Below are 23,398 nucleotides of genomic sequence, written 5' to 3' on the forward strand. Positions count from 1 at the left end.
GAGTAGTAGAAACTAGGCTTGGAAAGAAGGTATGATATGGTTTCATGCTAAAAAAGAGCGCTACTGATGCAATGTTTGTTCTAAAATTGCTGATGGAGAAGTATAGAGAAGGCCTGATGGAGCTGCATTGTGTGTTTCTAGACTTTTAAAGCTTATGACAGGGTGCCAAGAGAAGAGTTGTGGTATTGTGAGGATTTCTGGAGTGGCAAAGTATGTGAGGGTCGTGCAGGATATGTACAAGGATAGTGTGACAGTGATGAGATGTGTAGTAGGAATGACAGATGTGTTTAAGGTGAGGTTGGGATTATATCAAGGATTAGCTTTGAGCCTTTTCTTGTTCTCAGTGGGGATGAACAGCTTGATGGACGAGATCAGACAGGAGTCTCCATGGACTATGATGTGTGCAGATGACATTGTGATCTGTAGTGAGAGTAGAAAGGAGTTTGAGTCTAGCATGGAGTTGTGGAGATATGTTCTGGACAGAAGGAGAATACTTGGGTCAACTATCCAAAGTAATGGAGAGTGTGGTAGAGAGGTGAAGAAGAGAGTACAGGCAAGATGGAGTGAGTGGAGAAAGGTGGCAGGAGTGATTTGTGACAGAAGGATGTCTGCAAGCATGAAGGGGAATGTCTACGAGACAGGAGTGAGACCAGCTATGTTGTACGGCTTACAGATGGTGGCCCTAACAAAAAGACAGGAGGCAGAATTGGAAGAGGGAAAGCTGAAGATGTTGCAATTTTCTTTGGGAGTGACAATGATGTAGACATGATCCTCATCATGAGCATATCAAAGGGACAACACAGGTTGGATGGTTTGGAGACAAAGTCAGAGAGGTAAGACAGATGGTTTGGACATGTGCACAGGAGGGTCACAGGTTATATAGGGAGAAGGATGCTGAGGATGGAGCTACCAGGCAGGAGGAGAAGAGGGAAGCCAAAGAGGAGGTTTATGGATGTGCTAAAGGATGACATGCAGGTAGCTGGCGTGACAAACGAAGATGCAGAGGACAGGGTGAGATGGAAAGATGGAAACAGTTGACCTGCTGTGGCGACTCCTGACAAAAGCAGTCAGAAGAAGATTAATATTAAACATACCTACAGGTTAGCAAAGTCTCTATGGTCATCAATATACCTCCTTCTAGCACTGATAATATTAAATATTTATTTGGGAGACTGGGAACATTGGATGCAAAATACATGTCGCCCCCTCCTGGTCAATGTTGAATCTGCACGCATTTTCATTTTTGGGGTAGACGTGGCAGTGACGTCATTACCGGTAATGACGCGGATCGGAACTTTAACTCCTGGTTTGTCTCGTCTGCCGTAAATAGGGAGGGGTCTCGAGAAAAATATGATTCAGGTACGTTGAAGTTGATCGAAATTTTCTGTAACGTATTGTAAATCACAACAGAATTAGTTTTGTCTGAATTGTGCTCGTGTAACGCAGGTTAGACCGTAAAGGAAAGCTTGGTTAGCTTTGCTAGCCTGTGGTTAGCCGGTGAGGCCGCGATCAGCTGTGTAGTAGGCGGCCTTCACTCACCGACAACCCGCTCAGTCCGAACATAATCACTGTCACCTAACGGTCAAATTTACTTCACTTGTATGAATGTGTTGTCGTTATGCTGACTGTACTGCTGGCTTTTTTTTATATAAATTTTCTTGGTGATGAGGAACCCCAGCTGTTAGCTAATGTACTGATCAAACCGTTTTGAATTCCCCCTTTTTTCCCCTCTGCTTACGTAGCGGTTTTCACAGGTGTCCGTGAAGGATTCGCCACCTTGGAGTTAAGTGTATCCACACTACGGAAGATTTCTTATCCATCTGTTTCCCAGAAGAGAAGAGGACCCGGACGGTTCCGGAAGGTTCTCTGACGGGCTGCTGACCGTTACCGGCAGCAGGATGACGTGCCGTGATCGAACCCTGGAGTTCCAGTCGGCCTGTAAATCGCTTCAAGGTAGACAGGTACGTTGGGACAACAAGCTCTACAGTGACAATTGAAGCAGCAGTGTGGGCCTAGATCTGGATCACCATGAAGTGTTTGCAGTTTGACATTCTGATGTGACAAAGGGAAGCCTAGGTGTGCGTGTTAGTCATGGGGTGATGATAGCTCTTTAGGTAGAGCCCGTGTTTACTCATTACTAGAAGGGTCGATCCCTGGTTGTTTTTGTGTAGTTTCCTTGACATTGAACTCCAAAACTGTTTAATGACATGTTGCTTCCCCACATTCTTAAAAAAAGCCCACATGATTGTGGGGAAAAGGTTCCTTGACATTTCACCCCTGTCAATTTTGCCTCTAGGCACTTTGCCACCATGCCTTTTGCCCCAATATACACTTAGGTATACCTGTTCAATTGCTTGTTAACACAAATAGCTACGCATAGCAACAACTAGATGTGTTGAAAATGACTTGCTGAAGTTCAAACCAAGCATCGGAATGAGGAAGAAAGGAGATTTAACTGACTTTGAATGTGGCGTGGTTGTTGGTGCCAGACAGGCTGGTCTGAGTATTTCAGAAACTGCTGATCTACTGATCTACACACAGTTATCTCTACGGTTTACAGAGAACTAGTGCAGAGCCGGTAGGAAGTTTGTATTCCTATAGAAAATTGGGAACTTAAGTAGATTTCTCATGCATGGTCCTATGAGTCTGTGTTTTTAAGGTGGGATGTAGAAAGAGGTGGAATATAGTATTTCATATTGTTTAAAAAAGTAATTTTTGTATGTATGTATGTACTAGTATGTCTGGTATTTATAGTGCAAACTGTTTCTTTTTTGCTTTCAGTTTTGATACTCGGTGTGCCTCTTACCCTTCATGCCTGCCGCTATACAATGCGACTGGAACCTCAATTTCACTGAGGGAGTCTTCCCAAGGGATCAATAAGGATCAGTCTAATCTAATAAAATGATTCCTATGAAACATGTTATTGGAAGAGAGTCAGACAAAAATTAAACAGAACATTTAGAATATTTGAAACAACAAATCAGTATCCCATCTCCTGAACACAGTTTATTTAAACTTGAACTCACAGCAAATATGAGATTTTATTCAGATTATGTATTTAATGAGACGTTGTACAAATTGTGGGAAAATATAATATTTTATTCAGCTTGTATACTTAACTAAGATGTTGTACAAATAGTGGGAAATTTGTTGGTGTTATTTAGCTAGGTTACCAGTAGTCTCTTCAGTGTTGTCAAGTTAAACTCAGTCACATGGAACATTGACAGCATGCCTTTCCCAGTAAAAGTATTTGTTGGGATGCTGGCATGAAACGTTTTATTGTGAAACGGAGCGAGCAACATGAGCTATCTGGTGTTGTTTAACTTTGCTGTCAGTGACATCGGCGACATACTCTCATGAGCGCCACTAGCTTAGTTTATGGCAAGCTAAAAGTGGACGCTCTTGTTTTGGCTGAACTACTGTACAGTTTTTGTATACGAGGGCTGTCAATAAAGTATAGGTCCTTTTTATTTTTTTCAAAAACTATATGGATTTCATTCATATGTTTTTACGTCAGACATGCTTGAACCCTCGTGTGCATGCGTGAGTTTTTCCACGCCTGTCGGTGACGTCATTCTCCTGTGAGCACTCCTTGTGGGAGGAGTCGTCCAGCCCCTCGTCGGAATTCCTTTGTCTGAGAAGTTGCTGAGAGACTGGCGCTTTGTTTGATCAAAACTTTTTCTAAACCCGTGAGGCACATCGAAGTGGACACGGTTCGAAAAATTAAGCTGGTTTTCGGTGAAAATTTTAATGGCTGATGAGAGATTTTGAGGTGATACTGTCGCTTTAAGGACTTCCAACACAGCGGGACGTCGTGCAGCGCTCCCAGGCACCGTCGTCAGCCTGTTTCAAGCTGGATATTCCACTGTTAAAGGAGATTTTTTTTTAATGAAAGACGTGCGGGCGGATTGCAGTGTCAGCTCGCAGCCGCCGCGACGCTCCGCCACAGGAAAAACATCTCCGTTGGAAGCCTTAAGGACAAGTTGGAACATGTCCAGCTGTTAAACAATTTTTCATATACTCACTCCACTGAAAGCCATCAAAAGCCGCCTGGATTTTACAAATGGTTATCAACACGGAGGTGTTTTTCCTGTGCCGCCGCACAGCGCCGGCTGCGTCCCGACACGCGGACCCGTCCGCACGTCTTTCATTAAAAAAATCTCATTTAACAGTGGAATGTCCGGATAAAATGCTGAAACTGACTTTTTCTGAAACTTCTCTGTTCTCTCACGACGTCCTGGATCAATAGAGCCTGAAATGTGGAGGTTTTGAAAAAAATAAAAAGGCCCTATACTTTATTGACAGACCTCGTATTCTGTGTTAGTACGCATCCGACATGCCTGATGAATTTCTGCACAAAAAGTAGTTCCCAAAATATGAGGTCTATTAGAAAAGTATCCGACCTTATTATTTTTTTTAAAAACCATCTTCTTTGTCTTTCGGCTGTTCCCTTTACGGGTCGCCACAGCAGATCAGTCGTTTCCATCTCACCCTGTCCTCTGTATCTTCCTCTGTCACACCAACCACCTGCATGTCGTCTCTCGGCACATCCATGAACCTCCTCTTTGGTCTCCCTCTTCTCCTCCTGCCTGGTGGCTCCATCCTCAGCATCCTTCTCCCTATATACCCTGGGTCCCTCCTCTGCACATGTCCAAACCATCTCAATCTCGCCTCTCTGACTTTGTCTCCAAACCGTCCCACCTGAGCTGTCCCTCTGATATGTTCATTCCTAATCTTGTCCATTCTTGTCACTCCCAAAGAGAATCTCAACATCTTCAGCTCTGCCACCTCCAGCTCTGCCGCCTGTCTTTTTGTTAGTGCCACTGTCTCTAAACCATACAACATAGCTGGTCTCACTACTGTTTTGTAAACTTTCCCCTTCACTCTTGCTGATATTCTTCGGTCACAAATCACTCCTGCCACCTTTCTCCACCCACTCCACCCTGCCTGCACTCTCTTCTTCACCTCTCTACCACACTCTCCATTACTTTGAACAGTTGACCCCAAATATTTAAACTCATCTACTTTCACCACTTCTACTCCTTGTAACTGCACTATTCCACTGGGCTCCCTCTCATTCACACACATGTACTCAGTCGTGCTTCTACTGACTTTCATTCCCCTTCTCTCCAAAGCATATCTCCACTTCTCCAGACTAGACTCAACTTGCTCTCTACTCTCACTACAGATCACAATGTCATCTGCAAACATCATAGTCCATGGGGACTCCTGTCTGATCTCATCTGTCAACCTGTCCATCACCACTGCAAACAAGAAAGGACTCAGAGCTGATCCTTGGTGTAATCCCACCTCCACCTTGAATGAGTCTGTCATTCCGACTGCGCATCTCACCGCTGTCACACTATTCTTGTACATGTCCTGCACTACCCTAACATACTTCTCTGCCACTCAAGACTTCCTCATACAATGCCACAACTCTTCTCTTGGCACCCTATCATAAGCTTTTTCTAAGTCCACAAACACACAATGTAACTCTTTCTGTCCTTCTCTGTACTTTTCCAACAGTATTCTCAGAGCAAACATTGCATCTGTAGTGCTCTTTCTCGGCATGAAACCATATTGCTGCTCACAGATCTTCACCTGTTTTCTAAGCCTAGCTTCTACTACTCTTTCCCATAACTTCATGCTGTGGCTGATCAGCTTTATGCCTCTGTAGTTACTGCAGCTCTGCACATCACCCTTGTTCTTGAAAATAGGAACCAGCACACTTCGTCTCCACTCCTCAGGCATCCTCTCACTTTCCAAGATGTTATTAAACAATCTGATTAGAAACTCTACTGCCATCTCTTCTAGACATTTCCATGCCTCCATTGGAAGGTCATCTGGACCAACTGCCTTTCCACTCTTCATCCTCTTCATAGCAGCCCTCACTTCTTCCTTGCTAATCTCTCTTACTTCCTGATTTACTCTCACCACATCATCCAGCCTTTTCTCTCGCTCATTTTCTTTATTCATCAACTCTTCAAAATATTCCCTCCACCTTCTCAGCACACACTCCTCACTTGTCAGCACATTACCATGTGCATCTTTTACCACCCTAACCTGCTGCACATCCTTTCCAGCTCTGTCCCTTTGTCTGGCCAATCTGTACAAGTCCTTTTCTCCTTCCTTACTATTCAACTTCTTGTACAGCTCGCAATATGCCTTTTCCTTGGCTTTTGCCACTTCTCTTCTCACCTGACGCCGCATCTCTTTGTACTCCTGTCTACTTTATTCATCTCTCCGACTATCCCAAAACTTTTTCGCCAACCTCTTTCTCCTTATGCTTTCCTGGACCTCTTCATTCCACCACCAAGTCTCCTTGTCTTCCTTCCACTGTCCAGATGTCATACCCAGTACTGTCCTAGCTGTCTCCCTCACCACATCTGCAGTACTTTTCCAGTTGTCCAAAATTGCTTCCCCTCCAACTAGTGCTTCTCTCACCTGCTCGCTAAATTTCACACAACAGTCTTCCTCCTTCAGCTTCCACCATCTGATCCTTTGTTGAGCTCGCACTCTCTTCTTCTTCTTTACATCTAAAGTCATCCTACAAACAACCATCCTATGCTGTCTAGTGACACTCTCTCCTGCTACCACCTTACAGTCTGTGATTTCTTTTAGCTTGCATCTCCTATAAAGAATGTAGTCCACCTGTGTGCACCTTCCTCCACTATGTTACCCTGTGCTCCTCCCTTTTCTTAAAGTAGGTATTCACCACAGCCATTTCCATCCTTTTTGCAAAATCAACTACCATCTGTCCTTCCCCATTCCTATCCTTGATACCATATCTACCCATTACTTCATCACCTCTGTTCCCTTCACCAACATGCCCATTGAAGTCTGCTCCTATCACCACTCTTTCATGTTTGGGTACACTCTCCACCACCTCATCTAACACACTCCAGAAGTCTTCTTTCTCCTTCATCTCACAACCTACCTGTGGGGCATATGCACTGATGATATTCATCATCACCCCTTTCAATTTCCAACTTCACACTCATCACCCTGTCAGACACTCGCTTAACCTCCAACACACTTTTCACATACTCTTCCTTTAAAATGACCCCAACACCATTTCGCACGCCTTGTGGGAGGAGGGGTCCAGCCCCCTCGTCGGAATTCCTTTGTCTGAGAAGTTGCTGAGAGACTGGCGCTGTGCTTCATCAAAATTTTTTCCAAAACTGTGAGGCACATCCGAGTGGACACCATTCGACAAATAAAGCTGGTTTTCGGTGAAAATTTTAACGGCTGATGAGAGATTTTGGATTGTTTCTATCGCTGTAAGGACTTCCCACGGAGCGGGACGTCGCGCAGCGCTCCGAGGCGACGTCATCATCCTGTTTCAAGATGAAAACCTCCAAATTTAAACCTCTGTTGACCCAGGACGTCGTGAGAGAACAGAGAACTTTCAGAAGAGGTCAGGATCAGCAGTTTATCCGGACATTCCACTGTTAAAGGAGATTTTTTTTTAATGAAAGACGTGCGGACGGATTGGTGCGTCGGCTCGCAGCCGGCGCAGCGCGCCCACCACAGGAAGAACACTTCCGTTGGAAGCCTTAAGGACAAGTTAGAACATGCCCTGCTGTTAAACAATTTCTCAGATACTCACTCAACTGAAAGCCACCAAAAGCTGCCTGGATTTTACAAATGGTTATCAACACGGAGGTGTTTTATAGTTTTTTTTTGTTGTTGTTGTTTTTTTTTGTTTTTTTTTTAATAAAAAGGTAGGATACTTTTCTAATAGACCTTGTATGCTGTATTTGCAATGACAGTGCATTTTCAAGGGTAACAAAAACATAAGGAGTACTATATTTGCCACAAGAACTTGTGTATCTTGTGTTTTTATGCCTAAATGATCATAAGTCAATACTCTCACTCATCCAGCAGCATCAGCATGTTGGCAAATTCAGTGCTGGGTCAGGCGAAAGTAGTCCAGTGAGCTATCCTACAATGGCAAAATAGCAGTGATGTCGCTCCAACAAGAGCAGCACACTGAGCAGGGTGCATCGGCGAGCCACGCCATCTTGGAAGTATGAATGTTAGAATGTTAATAAAAATAAAGGTTTTGAAAATTAATTCCAAAAATTTTCAGAATAAAGGATGCACATTACCGTGCCATGTGCAAGCCATTTCCGAAAGCTGAAGTTGCTTTGACAGTCAGAGAGATATGCTAGCCACACACGCATGCACACACACACACACACACACACACACAGACGCTTCTTGCTTTATAGATAGATGGTTTGAAAAAGAGAGGATATTCAATGAGCAACAGCTGTGTGGACAAAAACGTCTTCTTGATGACCGAGGAGACTGGTCAGACTGGTTGAATGGGCGACTTTGTGATGCTGTCATGTCAATATGGACTAACATCTCTGAGCAATATTTCCAACACCTTGTTGAAGCTATGCCACAAAGAATTAAGGCAGTTCTGAAGGCAAAAGGTCCAACCCAGTACTAACAAGGTGTACCTAATAAAGTGGTGGTCGGGGTATGTATGAGTGTGTTGTATTATTAAACTGGTAAGGCAGGGGTGGTGGCCAAGTGGTTAATGCGCTTGGTTTCAGTTCGGAAGGTTCTGGGTTCAAATCCCACCCCTGCCACATTTCTCCATGTAATGTGGAGTTGCGTCAGGAAGGGCATCCAGCGTAAAACCTGTGCCAGATCAACATGCAGATCTACCTTGGATTTGCTGTGGCGACCCCGAGTGCAAACAAGGGAGCAGCCGAAGGGACTTTAGAATGTATAATATAAGATCGTAGGGTGGGTAAGCTTAGACCTTACTCACTCATCATGGCAGTCCCTTGGTGGCGAGGAAGATGGTCTCATAAGAAAAGAACAAAAAGAAAACATAGTACCAGCTAAAGCCAGTGTATAAAAATGTGCTGTGTACCAACAGCAATGAAACAACAAGGTGAAGTATGTCTATTTTTAAATTGAATAAATAATTTAATTCTGTATGGCTTATGTAACCACAAATGGTCCATGTAATCAAAAAATGTGATATTTATTTTAAAATTAGTTCTGATATAAAATAATGTAAATAACATCCCAGTACAGTATAAATGGCCAATGTGCCACAGTTTATTGTGGGGTGAAATTGACAGGGGGGGAAGTATTCAGCTCTCAGGATAAAGATATATCATCTGCTTATACATGTGCAGCACTGTGAATACTTTCTGGGTGCACCGCACGTAACGTTATTGCATAGGAAAGTTAAAAACCCTCAGAGTAAATCACTTAATGTCGCCGCTGAAGAGGCATAATTGACTTAAGCATGTGATGGCATGAAGAGTCTCTACGTAGATAAACATGCGCATGTATCCAGTACCTCACTAATTGTAAATAAACTTTTTAAAATGCCCAATTATACAGTTAGCTGCTAACCTTAGCCTGCAGTCTGTTTGATGTCGCTGCTCTACACAAAGTCAATACAGGTCGATTTCAGATGAGGTTCTTGTTCTTTAAGAAAAAGGTTTTAAATGAGTGGTTGCTCATTACAAGTTGATCTTTTCCTTGACTGAAGGTGAAATAAAGGCAGACATTACAGACAATGGAAAAGTTAAAAAGTGAGGTCTTGATCATATTCAGCATGAATATATTATGTAATAAACAAGAAAGGATTATGAGTATTGTCATTGTTGTCATGATAATGTCAGAATCCTGGCAGGTTGTTGCAGTCTTTGAGTTCACCTTTTTTGTGATCAATTGAGTAAATGTTTCACAAGTAATCACGGCTCACTATATCCATTATTTTTGGGTTTATTGATTAAATTAAAGATGATAAAATGCACCTTTGTTTGTATGATTTAGTATTAATTACTTTCTGGTTTCAGAGTTTTTCCACTTACACGTGCCAATATTTCAATTCTTAAAAATAATTTTGTAATTTTGAGTTTTGTTCTTGAAATAAAGGAAATGGCAAAAATGCCTCCTTATCAGTGGTAATTACTGTCACGAATGGAACTCATACATTTTCTTTGACTTATTACTGTACGTACTTTCACTGTACTGTGTTGGCGAGTTACAACTATGAGCTACTTTTGGTTTTGGTTCCTTCTCAGCTCCTCAGTGGTTGCACTTTTGGCTCCAGTATGCTGATTAAATATGGTAATGTACGTAAAAAGAGCTGAGCATAGGTATATTTTCTTGATATTATTCCTAAACCAGTCACTGATTGTGGGGAAAATCTTGAATTAATCCACCCCCATTTCAACTAATTATTGGGGATGTTAAGTGACAGTCTTACAGGTTAGTGGAGTACAAATTCTACTGTGTGTGTGTGTGTGTGTGTGTGTGTGTGTGTGTGTGTGTGTGTGTGTGTGTGTGTGTGTGTGTGTGTGTGTGTGTGTGTGTGTGTGTGTGTGTGTGTGTGTGTGTGTGTGTGTGTGTGTGTGTGTGTGTGTGTGTGTGTGTGTGTGTGTGTGTGATGTTGCGCTGTATTTCTTGTCTTGTTAGTGTTATGTTATACAGGGGCAGTTGAAATGTGTCCACAGTTTATAAAATCATTTTATTGTTGATAATTGCTTGTGTGTTTTATTTTCAGTTTTTCTTTCTTTCCAGTAATGTCTTACTTCTGCATTCTCTTCTAGAATGGCATTCAGCTCAGTAAACCAGCTCATAGCGCCCTCAGGCAGCGCAGTGACTTTACAGTTATGGCCAAGTAAGTTTCCAAAGTCCATTTCCCCCATCTCAGACTTTAATGTTGATATTTGGCTGTTGCAATGTTTATATTTTCAGACTTTTTTTCTCTCTGCATACTTTGAACATGTACCTATATACCTTATTTTAAAAGACCCAACCATTTGTTTAGGGAAGTACAGCACTGTTCAGAAGCTGTATGCTACAGTGGTAAAGTTTGAGAAACCTTGAGCTTTTACACATCTGAATTTTCTTTATATATATATATATATATATATATATATATATATATATATATATATATATATATATAATTCAGACACACACAAAATTCAGGTTTCTTTATATTAAAATGTCTAAAATTATGCCCTTTAAACTCACAGGGGAAAATAATCCCAACAGTGTGACAAATAAAAATAGAAAAGTCAAAACAATGGCATGCTTAAACATACACACCTTAATATACATACATCTAAATCATCACTTTTACAGACAGTTTTGTGGAGCCAAGTCAGGGGATGGACACATGAACCTTTCCAAGTGGCTGAATGTGTCTTGGATGTCATTTGCATCATTCTCTAAGAAATATGAACGGTATGTTAAATCTATATAGAGACAGTAGTTTTCAAAATTAGTGACCATGCAGAAGGAGACAAGTGAGGAAAGCCACCAAGACACCCTTGACATCATGTCATTTTAAGTTAAGAGTTTTTACAGCCCCAGTTCTCATGAAGTTGGGATGTTGTGTAAAATGTAAATTAAAAACAGAATACAATGATTTGAAAATCCTCTTCAACCTATATTTAACTGAATACACCACAAAGACAAGATATTTAATGTTCATACTAATAGACTTTGTTTTTGTGCAAATATTTGCTCATTTTGAAATGGATGCCTGCAACATGTTTCAAAAAAGTTGGGACGGGTCAACAAAAGACTGGGAAAATTGATGAATGCTCAAAGAACACCTAATTGGAAACAGGTGAGTGTCATGATTGGATATAAAAGGAGCATCCCCAAAAGGTTCAGCCATTCACAAGCAAAGACGGGGCGAGGATCACCACTTTGTGAACAAATGCATGAAAAATAGTCCAACAGTTTAAGAACAGTGTTTCTCAGTGTTCAGTTGCAAGGAATTTAGGGATTCCATCATTGACAGTCCATAATATAATCAGAATATTCAGAGAATCTGGAGAACTTTCTACATGTAAATGGCAAGGCCAAAAATCAACATCGAACGCCCGTGACTTTCGGTCCCTCAGGCGGCACTGCGTTAAAAACCAACATCATTGTGTAAGGATCTTGCCGTGTGGGCTCAGGTACACTTCAGAAAACCACTGTCTGTTAACACAGTTCGTCGCTACATCTGCAAGTGCAAGTTAAAACTCTACCATGCAAAGTGAAAGCCATACATCAACAACATCCAGAAACACCACCGCCTTCTCTGGGCCCGAGCTCATTTGAAATGGACAGACGCAAAGTGGAAAAGTGTGCTGTGGTCTGAGTCCCCATTTCAAATTGTTTTTGGAAATCATGGACGTTGTGTCCTCTGGACAAAAGAGGAAAAAGACCATCCAGATTGTTACCAGCACAAAATTTAAAAGCCAGCATCTGTGATGGTATGGGGGTGTGGTAGTGCCCATGGCATGGGCAACGTATACATCTGTGATGGCACCATCAGTGCTGAAAGGTACATCCAGGTTTTGGAGCAACACATGCTGCCATCAAAGTGTCTTTTTCAGTGACGTCCCTGCTTATTTCAGCAAGACAATGCCAAGCCACATTCTGCACGTGTTACAACAGTGTGGCTTTGTAGTAAAAGAGTGTGGGTACTAGACTGGCCTGCCTGCAGGCCAGACCTGTCGCCCATTGAAAATGTGTGGCGCGTTGTGAAGCGCAAAATACGACAACAGAGACCCCGGACTGTTGAACAACTGAAGTCGTACATCGAGCAAGAATGGGAAGGAATTCCACCTACAAAGCTTCAATAATTAGTGTCCTCAGTTCCCAAACGCTTATTGAGTGTTGTTAGAAGGAAAGGTGATGTAACACAGTGGTAAACATAGCTTTTTTGAAATGTCCCAGCTTTTTTGAAACGTGTTGCAGGCATCCATTTCAAAATGAGCAAATATTTGCACAAAAAAATAGTTTATCAGTTTGAAAATTAAATATCTTGTCTTTGTGGTGTATTCAATTGAATATAGGTTGAAGAGGATTTGCAAATCATTGTATTCTGTTTTTATGTACATTTTACACAACGTCTCAACTTTACTGGAATTGGGGTTGTATTATTGTCATGTGCCCAGTAAAAACAGGCAGTTATACCGCACAATGAAATTCTTACTCTATTCATTGTCCCTAGAAAATTTGCACATAGAAAGTCCGCAAGCCTAGTAGTGCTGGACCTCAGACTCCTGTAGCATCTGCCTGATGGTAGTAGTGTGAAGAGTGAGTGTTGGGGGGGTGTGTTCTATGTAGGACTCTGGTTTGGTAAATGTTCTGCAGTGAAGGGAAGGCTGCCCCGGAGATGTACTGTGAGGTCTTAGTCACACGCTGGAGAGCCTTCCTGTCTTGGACTATGTAAATACCATACCAGACTATGATGGCAGTGGTGAGGACACTCTCAATCGTACACGTGTAGAATTTGCTGAGATTTTGGCTGACACACCATATTTTCTCAGTCTTATCAGAAAGTAAAGTCTCTGTTGGGAGTTCTTGATGATCTGTTGGGTATTGGGCACCGCAATCTTGTTTGAGGGCGGGCACTAAAGGGTTAAAATATGATGTAATTTCTCTACTTCTGGGGATGGAAACATTGCATTTTCTCAGAGTTTTTGGGCAAATTACATGCAAACAAAGTGAAAATACAAAGAAAAAGTGACGTCGCAGTGGAAAGTGGACATGTGTTGCTGTTTGTTTATGACCTGGAGCTCAAACTGTCAAGGCGGATTCGTAGGCGAGAGAATGTAGCTACTCTGGTTAACTGTGTAGGCTAACGCTTACCGACACGACGTCTCCCATTCGCCTCGTCTTCTTTTCTCCACTGGAAACTGAAAAAACTGCACTTTTCGCGACTGCCTCCATGATTGCAGCCGAAAATAAAACTGTACGCTAGAGCGGCTGTCCCCATGAGTGGTCAAATCCTGCGATATCACCAGGGTTCAAAGGAGACTGCGGTGCCCTATTGTAAGCCCATGTGAGATCATTAATCTGAGTGCTGAGGAATTTGTAGGTTTTCCCCCTCTCCACCTCTGGTTCCTCATGTAGTGTGTGCAGCTTCCCACTCCTCCTTGGATCAGTAACCATCTCTTTGGTCTTGTCTACATTGAGGTAAAGATTATTGTTGTGTCACCAGGCTACCAAATGTGCCACCTCTCTTCTCTATGCTGTCTTGTGCCCACCAGTGATCAGACCAATGGCAAGGAACTTGGGTTCAAGGACTGTATAGGTTCTAGCTTTGGTGTTGATATCCACAGAACTAAGAACAAATAGTATGAAACCCAAACTACACATTGCTTATACAGTGAAAAACGCATGACAATCATTCATGCAGCTATCATGATATTAAACTTATTTTTGTCAGCTACGCACATAACTTGAGCTGCCAATGTGGCTGTACATGTCCCAGCCTCGTGTTGTACAATTCTAAGCTAAAGAGCGCACTTACCAGTGCTCGCCATGAGAGGTCTAAATACACCTTGCTATAACTAGAATATCTCTGTGAACTCACTGCCTTTCCAACAACTGTAGTGTCATCTGCGAAGTGTTGTTATTCTGGGAGGGTACACTGTCAAACGTGAAGAGTGCATAGAGCAGTGGGCTTGGCACACAGCCTTGGGGTGTCCCGTGCTCTCAGTTTTTATGGTGTGTGTGTGTGTGTGTGTGTGTGTGTGTGTGTGTGTGTGTGTGTGTGTGTGTGTGTGTGTGTGTGTGTGTGTGTGTGTGTGTGTGTGTCTGTCGCTAGCATCTGCAGCTTCAACCTCAGATTGGTGGAGTTTTTGGAGACACTTTCCTCACATTTTGAAGTGCAAAGCTGTTCTCTTCTTCTGCCTGGACTTCAGGTTTTGATATATTTAGATTGACAAAGAAGGCCCTTCATAAGCCCATAATGCAAAAACTTCAGGGGGGGAAAGCCTAAGCATCCCCCCGAACCCCCGGCTATTTAACATGTTTTTTTTTCCATCCCATTAGGCTGAGAAAAAATCTTGCTGAGAACCCTGTTATATATTATAATAGTTTAGTGGCCTCTGTCTGCGTGTGTATGGCTTTGATCACGCACAAACCAGGGAGAGCTGACATTTGCCATTTGGTATGCTTATGTATTATGGGTCAAGAATGAACACTGAGTAAACGGAAAGTTGATATGACAAATATTTTTGGAGAAATTAGCAATTTTAGCTAACCAGTAAACAATGAATGTTGTGCTGCAGTGCACCATGGAAGTTTGGGGTTTTATGTTATTGTGGTTCATGTTAGTTTAATAGTATTGTTAGTGTTATTGATTTATTGTGTTTTGTAGATTAACTGATTTAGTCAGTTTAGTTAAGTCTCATGTTGCAGGTACCATAAGTGAGAAGGGTATTGTGTTTGATGTCTTTTGCCACAGTCTCTGTTTCTGCATGTCTAAAATTAGAACCACCTGCTTGTGGCAGAATGCGGAAAAGACAAAAACCTGTCCGTGCGTGCCTGTAACTTTGATCATGAGGAAACTGGGGAGCTGATATTTGGTATGCTTATGTCTTTTGGGTCAAGGATGAATGCCACCAAAATGGAATGTTGATAGGACTAATATTTTTGGAGAAGCTATGGATATTTGCTAACGTTGCTAACTACATTCTAGACTTGCACGCCGTTCTAGCAGGGGGCGGTAAATCATCTTTATACTAAAAGTGTGAGTGGGCATGTGATTGTATTTAGTAAGTTCAATGTAACTTATTCATATAATTGTAAATATGTTAAAAATGCATGGATGACACAAGTAAGTGAAAACAGTTATTTCCCTTTTGGTCCATTTAAAAATCAAACGGGCAACACGTTTGTTTGTGTGTGAGAGAGAGACAAGTTAATTTTCATGTCATTACAAAATTCAGACATATAAAAGCTCAAGGGGTAACCAATGTTCAAGTACCACTGTAATTTGTTGGGGGAAAAACCTTTAATAATGATAAACTGTTTAATATATATATATATATATATATATATATATATATATATATATATATATATATATATATATATATATATATATATATATATATATATATATATATATATATATATATATAAAATATGGTATGGAAAATGAACCTGTTAATTGTTGGGCAGCTGTTGCCATTGTGCTCCAGTAAGGTTTTAAGATTATGTACTGTGCAGTGAGAGACAACAGTCATAGCATGTGATGTTGATGTGTGTTAATTGTCAATAACATTTTAAGGTTGTAAAATGGGAATTAAAATATTAATGTGACCATTAATGACATAAGCTCCCAGCTCTGTGTTCATTACTGAATATTCACACATTACTCGCAAGTGTTTGAGATAGTGTGTTCATGTTTCTAGTCCTCATTTTGTAGCCTTATAGGGCAGGCAAATGAATGCATCACATTTCCAAAATGAATGCTCATCAATGAATTAGCTCATCAATGTTCAACAATTAACACACACTTTTTCTTAACCCTATTTATAGAAAAAACAGTAATAAGGAAACATTCATAAAGTTTTCAAATACAAACATTTGTTTTGGCAAAGTTACACATTTAACTGGTTTCTTGCCTTTTCTTAAAAAATAAAAATCATACTTGTAAACTTATTTAATACTTTCAAAAATCATGTCACTTTTTAATGTATTTTTTACCAATGGCATATTTGCCTCTTAAAAAAAAATAGCAATTTTGTGTCACTTTTGTTCTTTGCATCTGAAACTCTTTGATTTTAATCTCTTTGCGAATTAGTTTTGTTGTTGTTTTTGTTTTGTTTTTTGGGTAGGCGGTGTCTGTGAGAGCGTCACCTCTAAAATCTTAGGCTATTTTTTTTCTTGCAGGAGAATTGGAAAAGACCTGAACAATACATTTGCCAAACTGGAAAAACTCACTATTTGTAAGTGACTATTATGTTATTATTATGTTGTGTTATTTCAGTATTTGATGGATTTTTTTTTCTTAAAAATGTTACTTTGTGTGTGTGATAGTCCACTGTGCTGATAGCTGCATACTGTTGTTTTGGTGTTTCAGTGGCTAAAAGAAAATCTCTATTTGATGACAAAGCAGTGGAGATTGAGGAATTAACATACATAATTAAAAAAGTGAGTCAAATTTTTGTCATCCCATTTGTTATTGTTGAAAACGTGTGAACTTCGAGCTATGGCACTTGTTTTACACGCGATTTGTTTGTGTACCTAGGACATAAACAGCTTAAACACACAGATAGCAAAGCTGCAGGACTTGGTGAGGTCCCGTGGAGCACCAGGTGGACGGCATATCCAAAGCCACTCTAACACGATAGTGGTGTCTTTACAGGTACAGCTGAACCAGTCTAATAAACATGTTCACATATGTGCATGGCTATAGTAACATGCTAGTGAAAGGTGTTTGTATTTGTGTCTTCCTCCATTCCCACTGGTAAGGCTCTGGAATGTATTTTAGTTTAGTCAAATAAATTGACATTAAAATAAACAGTGTATGTTCTGAAATTTGTCTTTAATTTAATTTAATTGAAGCTTTGGCTTCAGAAATTGCATGTTTGTAGCAATTCTGATTGCACTTTAAAGCATGGTAACATTCTATATTTCTTTTTTCTATTAACTTTGCTGTCCATTCTTTGTCTACAGTCTAAACTGGCTTCCATGTCCAATGACTTCAAATCTGTTTTGGAGGTCAGAACAGAGGTGAGAAGCCTTGATTTGAGTCAAATGTATAATTTGATTTTGAGTAACGTTTCTTCTGCCTCACTGTAGTAATTTGTCTCTGTGCTTGCAGAACTTGAAGCAGCAGCGCAGCAGGAGAGAGCAGTTCTCTCAGCCTCCTGTGTCATCCTCCCCTATGATGGCCAACAACTTCAGTAAGTCATTCTCACTCAAATTTACTCATGCAGTTGCTTAATACTACATTTACAAAGGTCTCACAGTACCAATAGGTGAACATGGCATGCTGTATAAGGGTGTGTTCACTCTATACTGATATTTTTTGTTTTTGTTTCTTGTTGTCGCTATAGCAACTACAGTTCAGGATTATTAATTTTTTTGTCTTGACATTTTATTCAACACATTGCAGTATTCTAGCCATCTGATGAATAATAAAACATCACTCCTATAGCATTGACCAGTGTAGTAATTTCTGCTTGTTTGCATTGCTATTGCTGTATTACACATGACATTAAATGTAGGACAAATCCCATTTGTGCAAAAACATACCCTGAATTGTGTACACTAGTCCAAAATTTAAAATTTTTCAGGCTTTGAGATTATAATCCAAAACAGTCCATTCTCCCTGTGTTTTCATGGAAGGAGTTGGGAGTAGGAGCTGGCAGTTTAGTGTGAACACATTCTTAATAATAATTCTTTGTTTTGACTTTGAAGTGATATTCAGCACCTCTGCCTCTTGCTTCACTTTGCTGTGTCATATGTGATCATACTGTATCTTGACATTTGCAAACAGGTTGCTTATCAACAGATAGTACATTGACACTGGCAATAAAATGTTTTTAAACAGCCTACTTTTTACTTCTTTCATTGTTAAAATATGAAATGATCCTTATGTTGCACACCATAAATTTATGTGCATATTATAGTAGGCTTATGTATGGCCATGTTCCATGCTCCATCATTCATATACTGTATGTTACATTTATCATTTAATGGCTCCAACAAGTATGAAGCAAATTGAAGACACATAAAGGCTCTGATACAATGCTTGACACAACATTTTAAGTGTAGTTTGTTACATGTCATTCTTCATTTTATTAGTATAGGGCCAAATCAGACTGTCTGTGGGCTTTTTATTCTCTACGCCATGGTATACAACACCCTGTCCCCTGAGAGGAATGAAATACATAGTATTGAATATATGTCTGGAGGGCGTATTAGTTTGGAGCTGATGAGGCTTTAAGCTTTTCTATGTCTCTGCACTGCACCTACGAAATGCCGCTAATAAACTGATTGCGTCGCTCTACTATGCAATGTGATGTTGGTTGATCATGCTGGTCAGTCACTCATAGTGTGCTGGTCTGTCAGTGGTGCACATTAACACAGTTTAACAGCTGGATGACTAAAAAATTACTCAGATTTGTGAATAATAAAAAAAAATCTTCAAATTTTTCAAACACTATATTTGTGAAATAGATGTCTGTTCATAACAAAAGATGAGCCATTGTTGTTTTTTTGGGGTTTTTTGTCTTTTATTCTAAATTGTGAAGCCTATTGCTTTACATTTAGCAAAAGTCAGTAGACTGTACATAAACATTTGACTGCCAGTGTTGTCTTTTAAAAGGGAGGGGAAAAAAAGGTCTGTTGCTACAGGGACTGCTCGAGATCCATGTAAATGATTATTACTGTATTTGGTTATCTGTAATGTAAAAATTAAAAAATATTTTAGGGAGCCGCAAAAAAGGGGCCCAGGAGCCGCATGCAGCTCGCGATCAGCGCATTGACTACCAGGGCTATACAACCTCAAATTTAAAAGGTATTTCCCTGGAATGTTTGACTCTCCCAGCGGGTTTAAGTAACTACTGTACATGCCCGCTGGTCTTTCTGCCTTTTTCCCTCTACTAGAGGTTTTTCCTGTCTGATGCCAGTCAACATGTATGTGCTTTTTTTTTTGTTTATCTCCCTTCAGAGAGCTCAGTCTTAATGCAGGATGAATCCAGGAGTATGGGGGAGGTGGCCATCAGTATGGACTCCCAGAGCAATCCTTTACAACTCCAGCTTATTGATGAGCAGGTTAGCTATTTTCCAACATATTCTGAAGTTATACACGTTGAAAAGCTTTGCCCCACAAGTGTACATGTCCTTTAGACTTCAACCTGACAGCCAGAACATGGTGTTGTAGATACACAGTGGTCCATCTCCTATGAAAAACGTAAACAAATCTGTTTCAGAAATGTCAGAAAATTTGTCAGTTGTTCACATTTGTACTTAAATATTGCCATTTTTGAAATACTTTTCACTGTTCTGTGAAAGGACTCATACATCCAGAGCCGTGCAGACACCATGCAGAACATTGAGAGCACCATCGTGGAGCTTGGGTCCATATTTCAGCAGCTGGCACACATGGTCAAGGAGCAAGAGGAGACAATTCAACGGTAAGATGGAAAGAAAGAGTTGATGAAAATAGTTTGGCAAACAAAGGAAATTGTGTGACTAAAGCTTGAGACACACCAGGGAGAGTTGCAGACACTCAGATCAGCCGTGAGTTTGCGACCATCCAGCCCCCGTCGCCTGAGAAACTTTCATTTAAACAAACTAGAAAGCCTACAGCAGACTGCCATCTAACATGTACGGGTGATTCTTTAACTACGGGCACTATTGGATTTGTACGAGGTCTGTCAATAAAGTATAGGTCCTTATTTTTTTCAAAAACTATATGGATTTCATTCATATGTTTTTACGTCAGACATGCTTGAACCCTCGTGCACATGCATGAGTTTTTCCACGCCTGTCGGTGACGTCATTCACCTGTGAGCACTCCTTGTGGGAGGAGTCGTCCAGCCCCTCGTCGGAATTCCTTTGTGTGAGCAGTTGCTGAGAGACTGGCGCTTTGTTTGATCAAAATTTTTTTCTAAACCTGTGAGACACATCGAAGTGGACACGGTTCGAAAAATTAAGCTGGTTTTCAGTGAAAATTTTAACGGCTGATGAGAGATTTTGAGGTGATACTGTCGCTTTAAGGACATCCCACGGTGCGAGACATCGTGCAGCACTCCCAGGCGCCGTCGTCAGCCTGTTTCAAGCTGAAAACCTCCACATTTCAGGCTCTATTGATCCAGGACGTCGTGAGAGAACAGAGAAGTTTCAGAAGAAGTCGGTTTCAGCATTTATCCGGATATTCCACTGTTAAAGGAGATTTTTTAATGAAGACGTGCGGGCGGATTGCAGCGTCGGCTCGCAGCCGCCGCGACGCTCCGCCACAGGAAAAACACCTCCGTTGGAAGCCTTAAGGACAAGTTGGAACATGTCCAGCTGTTAAACAATTTCTCATATACTCACTCCACTGAAAGCCATCAAAAGCCGCCTGGATTTACAAATGGTTATCAACACGGAGGTGTTTTTTCCTGTGCCGCCGCACCGCGCCGGCTGCGTCCCGACGCGCGGACCCGTCCGCACGTCTTTCATTAAGACGTGAGTTTTTCCACGCCTGTCGGCGAATGACATCACCGACAGGCGTGGAAAAACTCACGCATGCGCACGAGGGTTCAAGCATGTCTGACGTGAAAACATATGAATGAAATCCATATAGTTTTTGAAAAAAATATAAAAGACCTATACTTTATTGACAGACCTCGTAAATGTAATTTCCACCACACCATTGCCTTACAATATAAAGCGCCTTGGGGCAACTGTTTGTTGTGATTTGGCGCTATATACATGTGCTCTGATGTCACTGTTTATCTCCATAGAAACTACCCAAAGAATCTTTCATACAAACTGTTTAAAGGGACATTACAGTGTTGTGGTGGAAATTACGGCAATAGTGTGGGACAACTACATTTTGTTTAAAAAAAAATCACAACCGTTGTATGACATTGAATACCCCAATTATGTTTAGATTATTTTACTGATATTTTATTCAGAGATATTTTAAAACATTAGAAAAAACGTTTCTTTACCATTCATTTTTATCATTGAAGATCAAAAGTCTGGGTGTGGGACAAGCACAAAACGGCTATTTGCATATAATGATGCCGAAAAAAGGTGAAAAAGTCATCATAGACTACTAGAACAAATTTCTTAACACACTTTCATTGTAAAGATAACTATAAAAGTGTGAAATTTCCCCTTTTTTCTGTTTTTCATACAGTATGATCAAAGGACATAACAAGTGCCCGTAGTCTAAGAATCACCCGTACGTTCTATGCATGCATTAACTTTGTATGCCAGGACGTGGCACTAGTCCATATGCATCATTCAGGAAGAGAAAACGGAAGCGTGGCGATATAAATTGTGAACAAAGCAGTGTTTGCTCAACATTTATACCTGCTCGTCATTGACGGCTTTGGTGGGCACTGACAGCTGGTGACACATCGGTCAATGATCGTGTCAAACTGTTTATATACAGTGTCTGTTTGTGTGCCCTCCTGGTTTCGTCATTTGCGTGTTTTCACAACTTCCACTTCTCTTCTTGTGCACTGATTTGTTAAAAGCTGAACAGCCAATCGGAGTGCACTCTCTCACAGATGAGCACCAAAACTGATAGAGCATGAATTGGTGAAAAAGCCGCTAATGACCGCTGTCATTGAGTGCTGAGTGGACACACCGAGCTGACTTGGGTTGTCTCCTGATGAGGCCAGATGGCCGACTATTAGTTCGGTGTGTCTTATGCTTCACGGAAAAGATAATCAACTTGGGAACATTAAAATAAAGGAAGAAAATCAAGTACCATAATATTTTTGAGACTAGTGTTTTATTGATGACCAACTGAAATATGCCTTGCAGTTTATGCAGGAAATGTAGCCACATAAAATAACAAAAACCTTAACCATTCCTCTGTATGTTTCCTAATATGCATATGATATGTCCTCCTCACAGGATTGATGCTAACGTTGAGGATACCCAGCTGAACGTGGAGGCAGCTCACACCGAATCCTCAAATACTTCCAGTCAGTTTCCTCCAACCGCTGGCTGATGATCAAGATCTTTCTTGTTCTTGTTGTCTTCTTTATCGTCTTTGTCGTCTTCTTTGCTTAATAAAAACGATAAAAGTCGACGCAAAGTGAAAAGCACAAGAAAGACGACAGCATAAAGTTGAAGCCGGACTGAGACAAAATGTCCAGACAAGCTTTTTGTCAGTGAAGTTGGAGGTTTGGAATCCACATACGGACATTGTTTTGTTTTTTTCTTTTTCTTTCCAAACACCAGAAAACCATCTCAATTCAACTATGCATTTCTCTGTCAGTAGAGAATGAAGGTGTTGAACTTTGTCCAAATAAAAATAATTTATCTTAAATTCCCATTTTGTATATTGCGAGTAGGAAACTGATCTTTATTTTACTTCGACCAATTATTCATAAGCATTTAATCAGAATGGGAAGAATTTTTGGTTTGATTCTACAAACTGTTTTTGTTTTTCCCCTCTTTCATGTCGTGCAGTAGTTATTTTAAAGCCAGACACCAAGCTGGGATTTTTCATTGATTTTATCTTGATTTTTAGTGACTGGTATAACTATATCTCTTGCATATCAACATATTTTCACCCACCACCATTCATTTGTTCTGTACGTTTTTACTTTTGTTCAGCTAATCTCTTATGCTTTTGAGGATAATTTGCCAAATGAGTACTCTTGCAGAACTGTGACAATAGACAGCAGCTGTGGTCCAGCTTTTCTCCTGAAGGCACAAAAAGGCAGTACATCCAGGTAATGCAGATGTAATCCACAAGAGCTGTGCAGCTCTTGAATAAATTGTGAATCATCAACCCTGGTTTACATGAAACTGTTTGTGCTGTCTTGTTGCCAGCTGTGTGAGTCGCTGTAAACATGTACAGTAGTGTTCAGAATAACAGTAGTGCTATGTGACTAAAAAGATTAATCCAGGTTTGGAGTATATTTCT

The 23,398-nt window shown here is 40.7% G+C and overlaps 1 protein-coding gene across 1 annotated transcript; it reads left to right on the top strand.

Annotated features, from left to right (window-relative positions):
* The first annotated feature begins 1,240 nt into the window (after positions 1-1,240).
* stx5a (syntaxin 5A) lies at positions 1,241-23,185 on the top strand. The gene is given in 13 exon segments (XM_034181352.1): positions 1,241-1,359; positions 1,743-1,961; positions 10,593-10,663; positions 16,681-16,736; positions 16,871-16,941; positions 17,039-17,155; positions 17,467-17,523; positions 17,615-17,696; positions 19,229-19,315; positions 19,469-19,572; positions 19,813-19,934; positions 22,378-22,430; positions 22,433-23,185. Coding segments are annotated over 12 exon segments (987 nt in total). The 5' UTR covers positions 1,241-1,359; positions 1,743-1,898; the 3' UTR covers positions 22,537-23,185.
* The last annotated feature ends 213 nt before the right edge of the window (positions 23,186-23,398 follow it).

The sequence above is a fragment of the Thalassophryne amazonica genome, chromosome 11, assembly GCF_902500255.1.
Source record: "Thalassophryne amazonica chromosome 11, fThaAma1.1, whole genome shotgun sequence".
NCBI classification, from domain to species: Eukaryota; Metazoa; Chordata; class Actinopteri; order Batrachoidiformes; family Batrachoididae; genus Thalassophryne; species Thalassophryne amazonica.